We start from the raw sequence: 16334 nt of genomic DNA on the forward strand, positions 1-16334 counted from the left end.
AACACCACTACAGAACATTCAGATTAAAAGGTAAAGGTGTCCCCGCACTTGTAGTGCGAGTCGTTTCCGACTCTTAGGGTGACGTCTTGCGACGTTTACTAGGCAGACCGTATATATGGGGTGGGATTGCCAGTTCCTTCCCTAGTCTTGCTTTACCCCCCAGCATATGCCAAGTACTCATTTTACCGACCACGGATGGATGGAAGGCTGAGTGGACCTCGGCCCCTTTTACCGGAGATTCGACTTCCTCCTTCCATTGGAATCGAACTCCGGCTGTGAGCAGAGCTTCGGCTGCATTACTGCCGCTTACCACTCTGTGCCACAGAGGGCTGTCAGATTAGAAAGGGTTAATAGTGTGGCATACAGGGAAGCCACCTGTGGTGGCTGGTGCCCATTGGGACTGGTAGGGCAGAAGACCAACAGTAAGTGCAGTCAGAACATGGTTGCTGCTTGGTTCGCAGCTCATTACAGTGCTGCTCCTGGGTAAGCCAGCTAACCCATCCTCTGCAGATTCAGTGCTGGCAGAGCTGCCAGGCACCATTGGCAATGGTGAGGGGATAGTGGGAGGGGTGACAATGGCTCCAGGGCAGTGTCTATAGGATCCACTGAAGCCTGGTGTTTGCCTTGATTACGGAATTGGAGAGGTGCTGCCTGCTGGCTAGTTTTTACTGGAATCTTTGAGTAGAGGAGAGGGGAACGAGATGTGCCATGGGTGTTCCTCAAGATCCGACCCTTGGACATGACTGAAAGGGAAACAAAGGACACTGTAGCATTCAGGATATTGAACCTGCCCACTTACCACTGTTAAGGTAAATTTTAGAATTTAAGGAATTCAAAAAGGGTAAAATGCCTTTTGGGTCCAACACTTCTCAGAGTAGAGGAAGAAGGGAGCCCTGATTGAATAATACTGTGAAACCTGGTTAGATTTTAGATCTGTAGGGTATATTGAAGGAGGGGGAAAGGGGCTTCACAGGAGCCACTGAGAATGAAGCAATCTGAAAAATAGAGGGGCGGTAAAGTCATTAGGAGAGTTTAATCAGATGCTTGTTCCTGCCCCCTAGTGGTGAATTAGGGATGAAATTATATCTCCTCTTCATTTCCCTCAGTTTCTTATTTTTCTAACCTTAAATTGGGTTTTTTACATTTCTGCAACAATTTGCTATTTTTTAAAATCCTTATGAAAGTTCTTCAGCATCTTACTGTGAATTTCTCCTAATAAATACATTTTGTATGCAGTTTTGACTAATGTACATACTTTTGCAAGCAATTTATCCTAATAGAATGAATTTTTGTATGCTATTTCCACCAATATACTCATTTTGTTTATATTTTCCCCTAACATATGTAGTTTTGGAAGCATTGCTTGGTTGGAGAACTGCATCACAAAATTTGGATCAGTGCAGTTTCAAAGAATGGCTGTGTTTTGTTTCTCATATTGTTTTGGAAACTGCAAATTTGATGAACTTGGCTTGAAATGTGACCTGAATTTAATTCTTCCCTGTCATCCCTAGTGGTGGTACAAGAAGGTATAGGAATTTGATTTATACCAAAGGAAAGATGTCTAATCATTGAGGTCTGGAAACTTGGGATCTCAACGTGTCTGGAATTTCTCTCAATGAGTGGAACTGGAAGCATACGTCTTCCTTTATTACAGGTGCACAAAACACAGATAAGACATATTTGCCTAATTTGTCCTCACTTGGTGTGATGGGAGGCATGTACATTTCAAATAGGTTCCTTTTTTTTCTGTGTAACGACCTCAAAGCATAATTATTCTTCAGCTTGCAACTTGAATTCCAGTCTTCTGTTAATCTCATTGGTAAAAGTAGGCAACAGTGGATTTAGTCCAGAATTACAATTGGCCTTTTATTTCTGAATCTTACTGTAGTGTGGACATATCCCTTGGGCAGGGCTCTGCGCTTAAAGAGGTACAAACTATTTTGTTAGGAACCATAGACAATATGTCTGGCTTCTTATATGCATCAAGAAAGGGGAGATTTTAATTGCACATGTCTTCCAGATGGTGCTAATTTAAACAAAACATGTGCATGGAACAAAAAGACTTTAAAAAACAGAGCAAGTGGGAGGGGGAAGACTGAGAATTTAAATACTTCTTTAAACCCATCAAGTTTACTCTGTATGTGTTGTGCAGTACTACAATAGTCTTCCCCCCTTTTTAAAAAACCAAATCCTTGTTATTTATGTGTACATTGATTTCTTTAACGTCTTTAATCCACTGATAACCTTTCCTCTGCTTATTACACATATGAATCTGTACTTGAAATTCTGCTTTCTGGAATGTGAAATGAGTTCCAATAAGCCCTGTAAGCAGATGACCAGCTGAATGGGTGAGAGCTCTGTGTATGCAAAAAGAAGCAAGCGAGGTAAATGTTAATCTAATCAACATGTTATTGAATTAAGGGCTAAATGGATATTTCAGGGCTTACCTAAACATGGCGGTAGCATGACCTGCATCTTAAAATGTGAGTTGTGTCTTGCACAACTGTGAAGATTTTTATGCTGCCTCTATTGCATCTGCAGAGTGCTGTCCCAGGAGACTGTTCCAAGTGGTCCGGAGTCTGGTCGGTCCATTTGCTCCGGAACCAATGGAACATGCTAAGGCCTCCTGTGACGAGTTTGCAAAACACTTTGCGGAGAAAATCGATCGTATTAAGAGTGCTATTCTGTGCGCTGTGGACACAGTGAGCGAGCCAGAGGTGACCAGTGATGCTCTGGTGGTGTGGGATCGGTTCCAGCTTCTTCCATCTGATGAAGTGGACAAGGTGCTTTCAACCTTAAAGCCAACCACTTGCTTACTCAATCCTTGCCCATCGTGGCTCATTATGAGCTGCAAAGATAGACTGGGTGAGGGGATCAAGATGGTGGTAAATACATCTCTCGAAGAGGGAGTAATGCCATCAGCGCTCAAGGAGGCAGTAATAAAACCAATCTTAAAGAAGCCCTCCTTGGATCCCCAAGATCTGAACAACTTTCGCCCAGTCTCAAATTTGCCATTCTTAGGCAAGGCGGTTGAGCGGGTGGTGGCAAAGCAGTTGCAAGCGCACTTGGAGGAAGCGGATTATCTGGACCCATTTCAATCGGGCTTCAGGCTGGACATGGGACTGAAACAGCCTTGGTCGCCTTGGTAGATGATATGAGGAGGGCGCGGAATAGGGGCGAATGCACCTTCCTTGTCCTCCTTGATCTCTCAGCGGCTTTTGATACCATTGACCACGTTATCCTCCTGGACTGCCTGGAGAGGTTAGGCATGGGGGGCACTGTATTGCAGTGGTTCCATTCCTTCCTCTCTGGGAGGTACCAAAGAGTGGCATTGGAGGATGAGGTTTCGGATCCTTGGCCTCTCACTTGTGGGGTGCCGTAGGGTTCCATCCTCTCCCCGATGCTGTTCAACATCTATATAAAGCCGCTGGGGGCAATCATCAGGAGATTTGGGCTGCAATGTCATCAGTATGCGGATGACACGCAGCTCTATGTCTCATTTAAATCTTCACCGAGGTTGGCTGTAGAAACCTTGTCCAAGTGCCTGGAGTCGGTGAGTGGCTGGATGGGAAGGAATAAGCTGAAGCTGAACCCTGACAAAACCGAGGTACTGTTTGTGGGAAGGGAAGGCTGGGGGATATGGACCTGGTGCTCAGTGGGGTACGATTGCCCCTGAAAGACCAGGTCCGCAGCCTGGGGGTCATTCTTGACTCCCAGCTGTCCATGGAGGCCCAAGTCTCGGCTGTGAGCCGGGCGGCGCTGTATCAACTCCATCTGATACGGAGGCTGCGCCCCTACCTCCCCAACCATCTGCTTCCACCGGTGGTACATGCCCTGGTCACCTCTTGCCTAGACTACTGTAATGCGCTCTACGTGGGGATACCCTTGAAAATGGTCCGGAAGCTGGTACAGAATGCGGCGGCTCGTCTGATTAAAGGCAGCCGCCGGCAAGATCACATCACTCCAGTGCTGAAGGAGTTGCACTGGCTACTGGTTGCTTACCGGGCCCAATTCAAGGTGATGGTTTTGACCTTTAAAATCCTATACGGTTTTAGCCCAGTCTATCTGAAGGAACGCCTCCAGCATCGTCAGGGATGCCGCTCAACAAGATTAGCCTCAGAAGACCTTCTCTCGATCCCACCGATTAAAACAGCTAGACTGGTGAGGACTAGAGAGAGGGCCTTTTCAATAGTGGCCCCCACCTTGTGGAAATCTCTCCCAAATGATCTCCACCATGCCCCTTCTATGATGAGCTTCCGCCGGGCCTTGAAGACCTGGCTCTTCAGGCAGGCTTTTGGGATGGGTTAGGTTTTTATTGTTATGTTTTTAAATTTTAACATTAATGTATTGTTTTTATCTTGTACGTCGCCCAGAGTGGCTGGACAACCAGCCAGATGGGCGACTAATAAATTTAATCAATCAATCAATCAATCAATCAATCAATAATAATAATAATAATAAAAGCAGAGTGGAGGCCAATCTAAACTAGAGTGGTCAGCTGCTGGACTCCCTTGCAGACTGACGCTACCTCCCAGTTTGGTTCCAAAATAAAGTAAGCCTTGACATTAAGTCCCAATGGTGCCCATTGGGACTGGTAGGGCAGAAGGCAGGGAGGCCAACTCTAGGTGGAATCAGAGAAAATAACATTTTCATAGCTTAACAAAGTGTCCTTGGCTCAGCAGAATCAGGAACACTGAGTAATTTAGGCAGGGCTGGCACCAGGCATGCCTGGGCCCTTGGGTACAAGCCTGCTTCGGGCCCACGGCACCTGCCTTTGTGTCCCACCTACCTCATCTCACATCATGTCATGTGAATGCCATGCGCACTGCATGCGCACATCTGCCGTCAACCCAAGATGGGGGGGCATTAGCCACTTAGAAAAGCCCCCCCCCATCTTAGTTGATCTCAGGCATATGCACACAGCACACATGGCATTCTCAGGGATGGAAGAGGTAGCTGGGGCATGTGTGTGGGCTTATTGAAGTCTGAACTGTCTGTATTGGGAGGGGGTGCCTGGGAGCTTCCTCTCTGCAATCTGCAGCAGGGTCAGGACCCATCACTGCCACAGATTATGGGGGGGGAGTGCTACCCTTTCAGAGGCCCCTCTAGGCTGCAGGGGCCCTCAACCATGGTCCGACCTGGCTGCCCTCTGGCACTGGCCCTGCATTTAGGCCATCCCATGCATTTAATAATAGATATCTGATTGGCCACTGTGAGAGACCAGATGCTGGGTTAGATGCTGGACTTTGGTCTAGTCTAGGAGGGCTTTTCTTAGGTTCTTGTGGCAGTATGGTTTAAAGTATGGTTCTTCCACAGAGACACTGTAGAGAAGAATTCAAGAGGAGGACAGGACTTACTTTTCCATTTTCTCCCAGTACAGGACAGGATCGACCATGGAAAACACAGGATTGTACTGTAGCTATCACTGGGCACTAATAAAAGGTAGCATCAAGGAAAGCAGCCCATAGTCTTTCAAAGTCAGCTCTTATTTCATGTGGGAATTTTTTTTTAAAAGGTTTCAAAACTCCCCCCCTCCCCCAAATAGCACTACCAATGCAAATGCAGTCCACATTCCCCATACAGCAGCCTGGGGGAAAGCAGCTTGTGACAACTGTGTAATGTAGTTCATTGTTAATATTGCAGGTTAGCGGTGAGGCTGAGGCTCGTTTGCATTTCCCGTCAAAAAATTAATCCTCCTCACAACCCCCCCCCCTCAGGGTGCAGCCAAGGTCTGTCTCCTTAAACTGTCCCCTCAAATTCCTTCCCAGTCCGGTCCAAAGCTTGACTGTATCCCTGAAGCGACAAACTCCATTTGCTTGCATGCAGTCACACTACATTGTTAAATGTTTACAAACTAGGGGATGGGTGGGGGAAGAGAGACACCTGTATTTTCCAAACAAAATAAGACCATAGATTAGAATAAGCATGAACTCCAGTCTTTCCTGCTTTCTTTTGAGTGTTTTTCTTTTTGAGGGGACATGCTATACGCAGTCACAGCTGTGGTACAATCCTATAGTTCTCTATTGATTCTCTTGCTTTTGCCTGGGGGTGGGGTGGAGGGAATAAAAGGTCTATAACATAAAAGGTCTATTGAAAATAGTTTAGGCTGTTGGCCACTCTACCCTTTTTCTATCTCTGTGGAAATAGTAGGTGAAGGGGGAAATTATTGGACAGGCTGTGGGAAGAGAAAGCAAATTGGCAAATGTCCACTAGGTGAAAAAGAGAAGACATCTCAGCTGTGCTGCTGGCTATAGAGGAAAGCCGAGGTGTGACCTCATTGCCCCCAATTCCCTATCTCTTTGGCAAGGTTGACTTCACCAAGGTCATTTGCAGCTTCTCTGGAGCCAACAGATCTGAAAGAGCCCCCTCTTCATACAGATAAGCTCAACGTGTTTGTCTTTAAAGCCAATGCAAGCAATTCCATTAATTCTCAGGCCTTTTATAACCTGCCTTTACCCGCCTAGTTATTGAAGCTTTAAGGATCATTTCTGTTTAGCAGTCTTGGGCACCCCCATCTTCTGCTTGTATCTCTCAGTGCCTGGGCACAATCAGAGAGCTGTTATCTCTCTAGAAGAAGCAATTTCCTGTCCCTGGTGAGCTATTTAAAATGTCAAGCACTGAGAACGCCTGGCCGCTCTACTTCAATTTTGATTAAGATTTTGTAATTTTCAGCCGTAGTGCATTTATTATGTATCTACTTTTACCTAGTTGAGATATCATAATTCTGATCTTGAGGCAAAGTATTTCCCCGCTCTACTATACTTGACAAGCCCCAAAGGGCGGGGGTGTATGGTGAAAGGAACAGATGAAAGTCTATTTCATAATTCATTAAAAGAGAGTATGAGAGTATGCTGCTGAGCCTGTATTTGCTGTCATTTCATATTATGCTGACACAAACATGGTTATTTAACAGAAAATAAATGGTGGACTAGTCTTGTCTCCCACCATCAAATTATGTCTAAATGTCTCTTCCTAGTCAGTTGGTACTGGTACTTGAAAAGATCTCAGCAGTGGAGTAAAGCAAATAGCTCTTGTGATTTTCTGGTGTAACATGATACTTACATTTCCAGCTAGTGACATTAGTGCTATGGCAAACTGTTGTTTTGGGGAGAGAGTGAATGCTTGGCAAAACAGCCACCATATCAGGATGGAGAGAGCACCATTTCTTTGTGCCTATTGAGTTAATTTTAAAACTTAAGATTTTCATTAATCAATTAAGCCCTTGTCTCAAGCAACATACACACCCTTACATGCCATTTAGGCCCATTTCATAGGCATACCAAAGCCCTTCCCTGACAAAAATGCTCACATGCTCCGACCGTCCTTATAACCTAACTGGGTGGATGATTTGATCAGTCTCTCCTTCCTCACCTTCTTTTTGAGGAGCAAGAGTTGTGAAAATCAGTCACACATGTGGTCATGCTGCACATGACGATGTAGGCCTGAGGGGGATTATTTATGCTTCCCCATCATGCCTGTGGAAAAGCAGGGCTGCTGAAGCTCCGCGTGTGTAAACTGGGCCTCTTCAAAATGTATGTGTTAGGCATATCTGTATCCCGTACTTCCTCCATATCTTTATAACAATCCCGAAATGGTGTTTGTTCCCGAGTACAAAAAATAATTTAAAAAATCCCTAGCATTTGCAGCTGAATGGAACTTCTTAATTGGCAAGGCTGGGAAGGACCTGTGTGCCTGAGAAGGGCTTCAACATTCTGTGTCAGTCAGAAGAGAGTATTAAGTTAAATAGATTTGACTCAAGCCATAAGTAAGCTTCATATGCACGTTTGGAGTCTGAGCATGAAAAAAAACTTGCATTTGACTGGGAATGCTAAAGGTATTCCAAAACACTCAAGACTCCAGCCTGATCCTTGGAATTCAGAACACATTCCTTATGCTTTTTGAATTATATAATGCAAAAGTGTAATGGTGTGTGTGTGTGTGTGTGTGTGTGTGTGAGAGAGAGAGAGAGGGAGGGGGAGAGAGGGAGGGGGAGAGAGGGAGGGGGAGAGAGGGGGAGGGGGAGAGGGAGAGGGAGAGGGAGAGGGAGAGGGAGAGGGAGAGAGAGAGATATTTATAGTATTCCCTAAAAGATTCCCAGTAAGGAAGGTTCCATCATTGTCGGAGAGCCCTCATGAGTGTAGCTCTGTATGCCCTTGCTTTTTAGACCTAGTACACAGTTGGGCTTTGAGGCATTTCAGATTATAGGGGAAAGGTTTATAGGAGACAGGAGTGTCACATTTTGGAAAGCTCTTAGCTATGTTTTTGTTGGCTTACAATTTTGTGTTACATTTTACAGTGGCAATATCTGCTCAGTTTTATGATACGTATAAATGCAGCGTTAACCACAGTAAATCTAGATAAGGCTATAAAATTCAAAGTGACTGTATTTAAAGACTTGAAATGGTCTTTTCCTAATGCACATTTGCACTAGGAATTTGGTATGAACATTTAGAGAATACACTGCTCATATGTATTGATAATGCATTTTAGTACCATCATGCTTCTGTGATGGTGCCAATACAACTAACCTTTCTGGGCAAAACTTGTGTTCTGATAGGGAGCGCTCTGCCCAGAGCTTTGCCTCAGTTCCTTTACCCCTACCCCTTAGGGCGGGGATGGGGAACCTGTGGCTCTCCAGATGTTGGACTGCATCCTGTCATCCCTGACCTTTGGCCAACCTGGTTAGGGATGCTGCGAGCTGAAGTCCAATTACATCTGAAGGTCCACGAGTTCCCCATTGTCATCTTAGAGGGTGCTCTTGAGCCAAAACAAAGGTTCACCTGTAGAGAAATCTGGAAAGAGAAGGAACCCAAATAAGCAGTTGTTTACTACCATCTGCATTACTCCATACTCCAGCTGGCTAAGAGGAATCAGCTGCCCCTGCTGCTCCATGTGGTCCCATCAACTAAGAGCCATCAGGAAATATCATGCAGATAGATGGTAATGGTGATGTCACAGTGGCACTTACCTCACAACAGTGTGTCTGCTTACATCACACATCACCAAACCCTGTTAGGAAGCTCTAACATGCTGGTGGGCATTAAAAGTTAATGGCAGAGATACAAAGGAGGGCAAGAGATGAGGAAAGAGTATTTTATTTCTTTTTTTCCTTATAGGTGAGGATAAAGCACTCTGCACGTGCTCAAAGGCAAAGGTGCCTTCAGAAGATAATCTACATGCACATTTAACTGTGTCCAATTTATCTGAAGTCATTAGAGAACTATTGAAGCAAGGTGACTGCAGGCAGCAGCTGTCAGATTTATGTAGACACAGCTGTGCATTTCTTGAAACCGAAACAGCGCAAAAAAAAATTATTCCAAGATAAACCAGATTATCTTTAAGTGAAAGGAAAGTTGTTAACTGAATTATATATAAATGAATGTGAATCATGGCAGCAGCCAAGAGGAACACCTGACCTACTCTTTAGCCTTTGGTGTAGCTAAAGAGGCTTCCATAATGAACTCTGATGTCTGGAAGATGCTTGCTTAAACAGGCATGGAAGGTCTATGGTGACTACTAGCTGCAGAGCACTTCTTATCTGGATAGAAACTGGAGAGAAACAGTTTGGCAGTTTGAATATTGAATATTGGCAGTCTGAGTTTTTGTGAAGTAGCTTTGTAGGGGACTCTGCAAGTGTTTGCTTTTGGGGAGACAGATATTATTTTAAAGATGGTCTGGGGTTTGTTCTTCCATGCTCAAGATGAATATTTGCAATTGAGTAGATATTGTCACTATAAGTCTCCAGTACTCTTTCCTCAGAGGACAATTGTAAAAAACCAAAAACATACAACTTTGTATTATTTGAGGAACTGATGAGTGCAACAGACCAATGCAGTAGCCACACAGCTGGCTGAAACACGTACCCCCCCGTTGTTCCAAATAGCATTTAAAGCATGGATTTGAGATTCTTCTAAGCATAAGAATATTATACAGCCACAAGAGTGGCTGTATACTATAGCCAGCATGGATTTTTCACATTCCGCAATGTTAAATGGAAAATACCCCCCTTCCCATTCTGATGCTTCCCATAAACTCATTTGAAAACAAAACATTACAAAATTTATAGTCCTGAACTCAGAAACACTTGCTTAACAACCCTCTCAATTTTCATGGCAATAAACAAACCAGTCAGAAAGAACTGAGAGTTCAAAGTCTAAAAAGAGAGGGGAAAACCCCCAGAGCCCTTTTGGACTTTTTTCTCTCAGAGTTCTCATAATCTGTTGAAATTCATTAAAAATTATCCATATTCACAGAGTACCTGTAATCCCAATACTGACCTTGCCCCATACTCTGACCTTCATCTTCTGCAGTTTAAAAGTTAAAAAAAAATGCCTGGCTGATTTTTAAGTAATTTAATAAATTTTGCATTGAACTCCAATGATAATGTCAGGCATGTGCAGTACGAACCAACTGTCAGCATTCTAAAAGCCAGACTCACAGCTGCTTGGCTTGGCTTGGCTAATCAGGGGGCCACACCCACACCAGACTTTGATTTCACGTGAGACAGTCATGGCTTCCCTCAGAGAATCCTGGGAAGTGTAGTTTGTGAAGGGTGCTGAGAGGAGACTCCTATTCCCCTGAGAGAGCTCCAGTGGCCAGAGTGGTTTAACAGTCAGCCGCTCTGATTGAAGGTCTGTGAGGGGAACAGGGCATCTCCTAGCAACTCTTAGCACCCTTCACTAACTACACTTCGCAGGATTCTTTGAGAGAAGCCATGACTGTCCAAAGTGAAATAAAGGTCTGGTGTGGATGTGGCCTGGGACAGCTTTGTTTTAAATTTGTGTGGGAGGCTACATGTGCCTGCTGTAGAATAAAAAGGTGGGGGAAACCCTGAAAAGCAATTATACTGTTCACAATATTTTCCTTTTGGAAAGGAAAAGAGCTTCCCCCCAGCCCAATGCCCACCCATCCAGTCTCCTCCCCCTCCCCCTCTCCTCCTACCCTCCCTGCCCTTCCCCCAGGTCAGTGTTGGACTACGACCAGGAAACCAGGGTTCAAATCCCTCCACACAGCCATGAAGCTCCCTGGATGACCTTGGGCCAGTCACTGCCTCTCTGCCTCAGAGGAAGGTAATGGTAAAACCACCTCTGAATACCGCTTACCATGAAAATCCTATTCATAGGGTCGCCATGAGTCGGTATCGACTTGAACGCAGTCAATTTCCATTTTCAAACATGATTTCACAGAAATAAATCCCATTGAACTCAAAAAGTATGCAACTGATCAAACGTACCCTCCCTTCTCCTCCTTCCTATCCCCTCCCTCTTTCCCCTTCCCTCCCCTCCAATCTCCTCCTCCTCCCCATTGTCAGTTTTATCTGTCTTAAGCATGATTGCACGTGACTAAATACCATTGAACTCAATAAGCATGCAAATGATCAAATCTGCCCTCCCCAGCCCCTTCCTTTGCCCCTCCCCTCCCCTCCTTCCCCTCCCCCTCCTTCTGCTCCCCTCCCCCTCCTTCTGCTCCCCTCTCCCTTCCCTTTCTCCTTCCCTCTCCTCTCCCCTTCCCCTGCTTCTCCCCCATAGTCAGTTTTACCTATCCTAACCATGATTACATAGGAGTAAATCCCATTGGACTCAATAAGCATGCAAATGATCAGACCTCTCCCCTCCTTCCTCTCTCCTCTCCCTTCCTCCTCCCCTCCCCTCTTCCTTCTTCCTCCTTCCCTGCCCACTCCAGCCATCCCTCCCTCCTCCCCGGTCAGTTTTACCTATCCTAAGCATGATTGCATGGGAGTAAATCCCACTGAACTCAATAAACATGCAAATGATTGAACCCGTCCTTCTCCTAACCTCCTCCTCCTGCCTACTCCCCTCCCCCTCCTCTCCTCTGCCCTTCCTCCCCTCCCTTCTCCTCCCCTCCCCATCCCCCTGTGGTCAGTTCTACCTATCCTAAGCATGATTGCAGGGGAGTAAATGATATCCCACTGAATTCAATAAGCATGCAAATGATCAATCCATTCTCAGCAAGCTTGGACAGGATCCCATCTCTTGCCTCCCAGATTAAAAAGCAGAGAAATTCACTAATAGGCAAAAAACCTTGCAGTTTAAGAATGTACCTACAGCCAAGAGATATTTGTATCAAACTTTAAAAAGCAGGGAAATTGGGCAGCTATAGTGAATGCACCAGGGGAGCAGGAGATCTGACCTCTTCTCAGAGATATTGGACTGTCCTACAAATTTGTCAAAATGCAAACACAATTTGGGTTGGTCTTTCACAGTCCAATCCACTTCCTGTGTAGCTTGCAAGAATTTGGTAACATGTGCCTCTGAGCATATGGTGAGTGGTAGCAACACCTGCAATCAGCCCAAATAATAGAAGGAAGACATGTGCTGTGCTGATCTTGTTTTAGCAGGGAAGAAGCAGCATTATTAAGACCATTGATATAGTTCATATAGTCACTTTAAATATGTCTGGTTTCCTTTGCAATTTCAGTGAAGTTTCCTATAGGAAATCATTTTCTTTTGCTTCGATTTCTGTGAATATGTGAAGTACAGCAACACTTTGCAAAATTTACACTAAAAAAACTCCAAAAATAATTGTTTAATAATGGCATTGACTATTCGGCAGTATAGTCTTCAGTGGACATCAGGGGTGTCTCTGTTTGCACAAGATAAAACAATGGGAGGTGAAATATATTCTAGCAAAATTCTAGGTGTCCTCTGTTTTTAATTGACTGTGCCCACCTTGCCTTAAGTGAAGTAGTTTAAACATAGCAGACTGAAAACATGCATCTTGGGCAGGCTAAGTTTGTTTTTTCTAACAGCTAGAGTCATTGCTGAAGTAGCAACATATTGTAATCAGTCTGATTTTACATCAAGCTGCAGCCTCAGATTCAACTGTTAATGCACCCAAAACAGAAATAGAACATAATCTGCAATTTGAAACACAAAAGGCTGTCTTCACCATCATATGACACTGACCAATAAAAAGGCTTTGAAATTAATAAAAATAAATTTGACATAGGTTTCTAGGATGAATAATGAGAGAAATAAAATTTTCTAGATTAGATTCTCTGTAGAAACAATAGTAACACAGGAATGAAGCAAAGTAAGAACACCAACAAACATACAAAAATGTGATTCTCTTCTTTGGAGATGGCAGGTTCTGCATGTTTTAGTTTTAAGCTATTACATTTAAACACTAAAAGGATCCCTGGCAGGGGACATATTAGCAAAGGGATTTTTGTTAATTTGTGGTTTGAGATGGCTCTGCATCTAAAGCACCCTACTGGGCTTGCTGGATTTTCAGAAGCAGCCTCATTATTTGGTATTAGTGTTAAATTGCCCATTTTCATCTTCACTCTCCTCAGTGAAAAATGGAAATGGGCTGCCTTCAAGTCGATCCCAACTTATGGCTACCCTATGAATAGGGTTTTCTTGGTAAGTGGTATTCAGAGGGGGTTTACCATTGCCTCCCTGTGAGACTAGTTCTCTCCAGGTAGCTAGGGCCTGCTCAGCTTGCCACAGCTGCACCAGCGAGCCCCTTCCTTGTCTGCAACTGGGCTCCTTAGGACTATGGTGGCAGGGCACATAACCCCGGAGCCACTCACTGTGGGGTGATATTTTGCTGGCCCTTTACACCCAGGAGACATGAGCGGGGATTTGAATTCACAAACTCTGGACTCCCAGCCAGGCTCTCCACACTGTGCTATACCAGCTGTACTCTCCTCAATGTGCAGGCATAATTTATGCTGCATGATTCCCAATGCATTTCTACTAGTACAGAAATAAAGGTAAAACTGAAGTATTAATTGCCTACGTAAGAAGAAAATTCAGAGCTAAAGAATTGTGAGACTCTTCCAGTTGCTATTCAGAGTTCTTGGGACATGAAGAAAGTTATGATTAACAGTAACTAGAAGCTTACAGCCAAGAAATTTGCTGGTTCAAATCAATATGTGAAAAGGAATCCCATTGGGGATGCCAGGTCATAATGTTCCAGCAGAAGCCACAGCTAGCATGATTCTCCTTTGGGCAACTCTTAAAAGTATAGCAGCTCTGCCAGGGTCTAAGCTCTGCATCTAGCAACCTTATGCTCCCTTAGCTCTCTACCTCCCTTCCTTCAAAATTCCCTTCCCTGCCTTCTGCATTCTTGCCAATAGCGTACAGCCCCTTCTCTCCCTAGGCCTTCTGTAAGGTTTTGCATTATCTTTAAATGTTCATTAGTTTTATTTCATTTCTGCACCACCTCACCAACTGTTTCCTTGTGTTTCTGCTTTTCAGTTCACTATCTGCTGTGTCCAGCTTGCGTTGGCTACCCTTTCTCTTGACCAGCTTCTCTTGCAGCACCTCCTGTGAACTTTTCATTTGCCCCTTTTTCTAAGTTCCCTGGCTTCTCTGGCTTACCCCTGCCCTCCAATTCATTCAGATTCCTGTTTCCCACTCTATTTCCTACACATTGACACTGGCTCCCCTGCCGCCTTGTTCCCATGGATCTCTTCCCAGTCTTCATGGTTAGCCTGGTTCCATTTCAAACTGGCTTTGAAGAATATAATGTGGCTACAGTCTTAGCTGCAAGTTTTAGATTGCCATTCAACTGTGCAAATGATCATTATAAATAGTGCACCTTATTTAACTTTTCTCATGCAAATGTAAGTACTACCAAAATAGGGTGTGTGAGATTTGCTGGTAGAGTCATCAGAAGCAGTCTTAGCTGGCTGGCCCAGGGCCTTTCTATAGAGCAGAGAGTGTGGACTTCCGGGAAGGGTGACTTAGCCTGTGCCTGCTTTTGAGACGGGCTCCTGCCTCAAAAGAAGCTTATTCAGATATATCAGTCAGTTTTTTCTTTTTTTTTTGACTGATTAAACTTCTCCCGGGTAGGGAGAAACGAAGAGATTAACCTCAAAGCCTATTTTTGTTGGGACGACCAGATCTCATTAATTTATGGGACGAGGTCCAGCCGACGAAGGTGGGACGGATTTTTAACAGCAAGCTCTATCTGATAAAGCGAACGTTCACCTTATCTTCTAAGAGAGAACGCACTAACAGGCAAGCACCCTTCTTTCTATATTTTTCTTTTACTTGACTTAAATTGTTGCTGTTTAAAAGAGATTTGCCAGATTGATCAGTTTTTGACATCTCACTGGGGAGCCATAACTTCTCTCTGCTACGCACTAATTAATAGCTTATCTCTGTTTTTGTTGCAAAAAGCTGTCCTGGATTTGCATTCTAAAGATATACACAGAAGAGGGATTTCTATTCCAGATTTTTATTTTGAAAAATATTATACTGTTTTGAGACTACTCTCTTTTTGGTCTATTTTATTTTGACGAATCTGTTTCTTGACGATTGCCATTAATTGTTTCGATCCTGGGAACTGCATTTTGTTTACTTAACTATTGGAGAGATAAGGCTGTCTGCTCTGTTTATACTGTGATGTCACCAAGTTTGGAGTATTAACCCAATTGTTGCTGAAATAAGAAGTGGTTTTCCTATATTTTTCTTTTAAAATGGCAATTAAGAAAGTGGCTGAAAATCTGGAAATAACTATGTTTCAGAAAATAATGGATGAGATTGAGATAATGAAAATTGAATTGAGTAAAATGAAGCAGGAGATTAAAGATATAAGGGTCCCTGTGAGAGAGGTGACCCTGGAAGGGGTCCCTGTGAGAGAGGAGACCCCGGAGATTGGAACAGGGGTCCCTGTGAGAGAGGTGACCCTGGAGACTGGAATAGGGGTCCCTGTGAGAGAGGAGATCCCGGAGATTGGAACCAACGTGGAACAGGAACAAGATTTGGAGTCTATGGACTTTAGAAATAAAATCTATTGTTTGGAACTCAATGTTATCTCTGAAGAAATGAATGAAGATTCTAGAGATAAAGTTATCAATGGCATGGATAATCTTCTGGACTGGAATGATGTGATGGAGCCCAATATAGAGAAAATCTATGGAATTAACTGCAGCCATGTGACAATGGAAAAACTTTTAAGAGATGACCCAGTGTATTTTGAAAAAAAGAACAGAGATATGATTTTACAGCAGTATTTCAGCAACCTATTCAGAATGGATGGCAAGAAAATATTTGGGATAGAGGTAATCCCCATCAGACTCTTACTATATGACTATGGCTTTGACAGCAAGATTATTATGGAATACTGATAATGGAAGATTGGATATTGAAATTACTGGACTTAACAAGACTACTGAAGATGGAAGATGGAAAATGGAACTAATAGAGATAATAGAACAATGGCTACTGAAATTATTGAACCTAACAGATTCTGATGTGATGGATTAATTGAAATGTTTATTTTGACTATGGTTATGACAATAAGATTATCATAATTAGTAATGAGATGGATTAATCGATATGCTTATCTGGAAAAAAAAA

At 43.8% G+C, this 16334-nt stretch overlaps 1 protein-coding gene across 2 annotated transcripts in view; it reads left to right on the plus strand.

Moving 5' to 3' along the window:
* LOC133390587 (uncharacterized) overlaps positions 1-14970 on the plus strand; it is a 56485-nt gene extending 41515 nt beyond the window's left edge. For both annotated transcript variants that reach the window (XM_061639630.1, XM_061639536.1), the window contains exon 5: positions 14226-14970. Coding sequence is in view for 1 of the 2 variants with exons in the window: in XM_061639536.1 (XP_061495520.1) it covers positions 14226-14300 (75 nt within the window). In the remaining variant the exon portion in view is untranslated. The remainder of the gene's footprint in view (positions 1-14225) is intronic.
* Positions 14971-16334: the final 1364 nt, after the last annotated feature.

Source organism: Rhineura floridana, chromosome 1, assembly GCF_030035675.1.
Source record: "Rhineura floridana isolate rRhiFlo1 chromosome 1, rRhiFlo1.hap2, whole genome shotgun sequence".
Taxonomy (NCBI): Eukaryota; Metazoa; Chordata; class Lepidosauria; order Squamata; family Rhineuridae; genus Rhineura; species Rhineura floridana.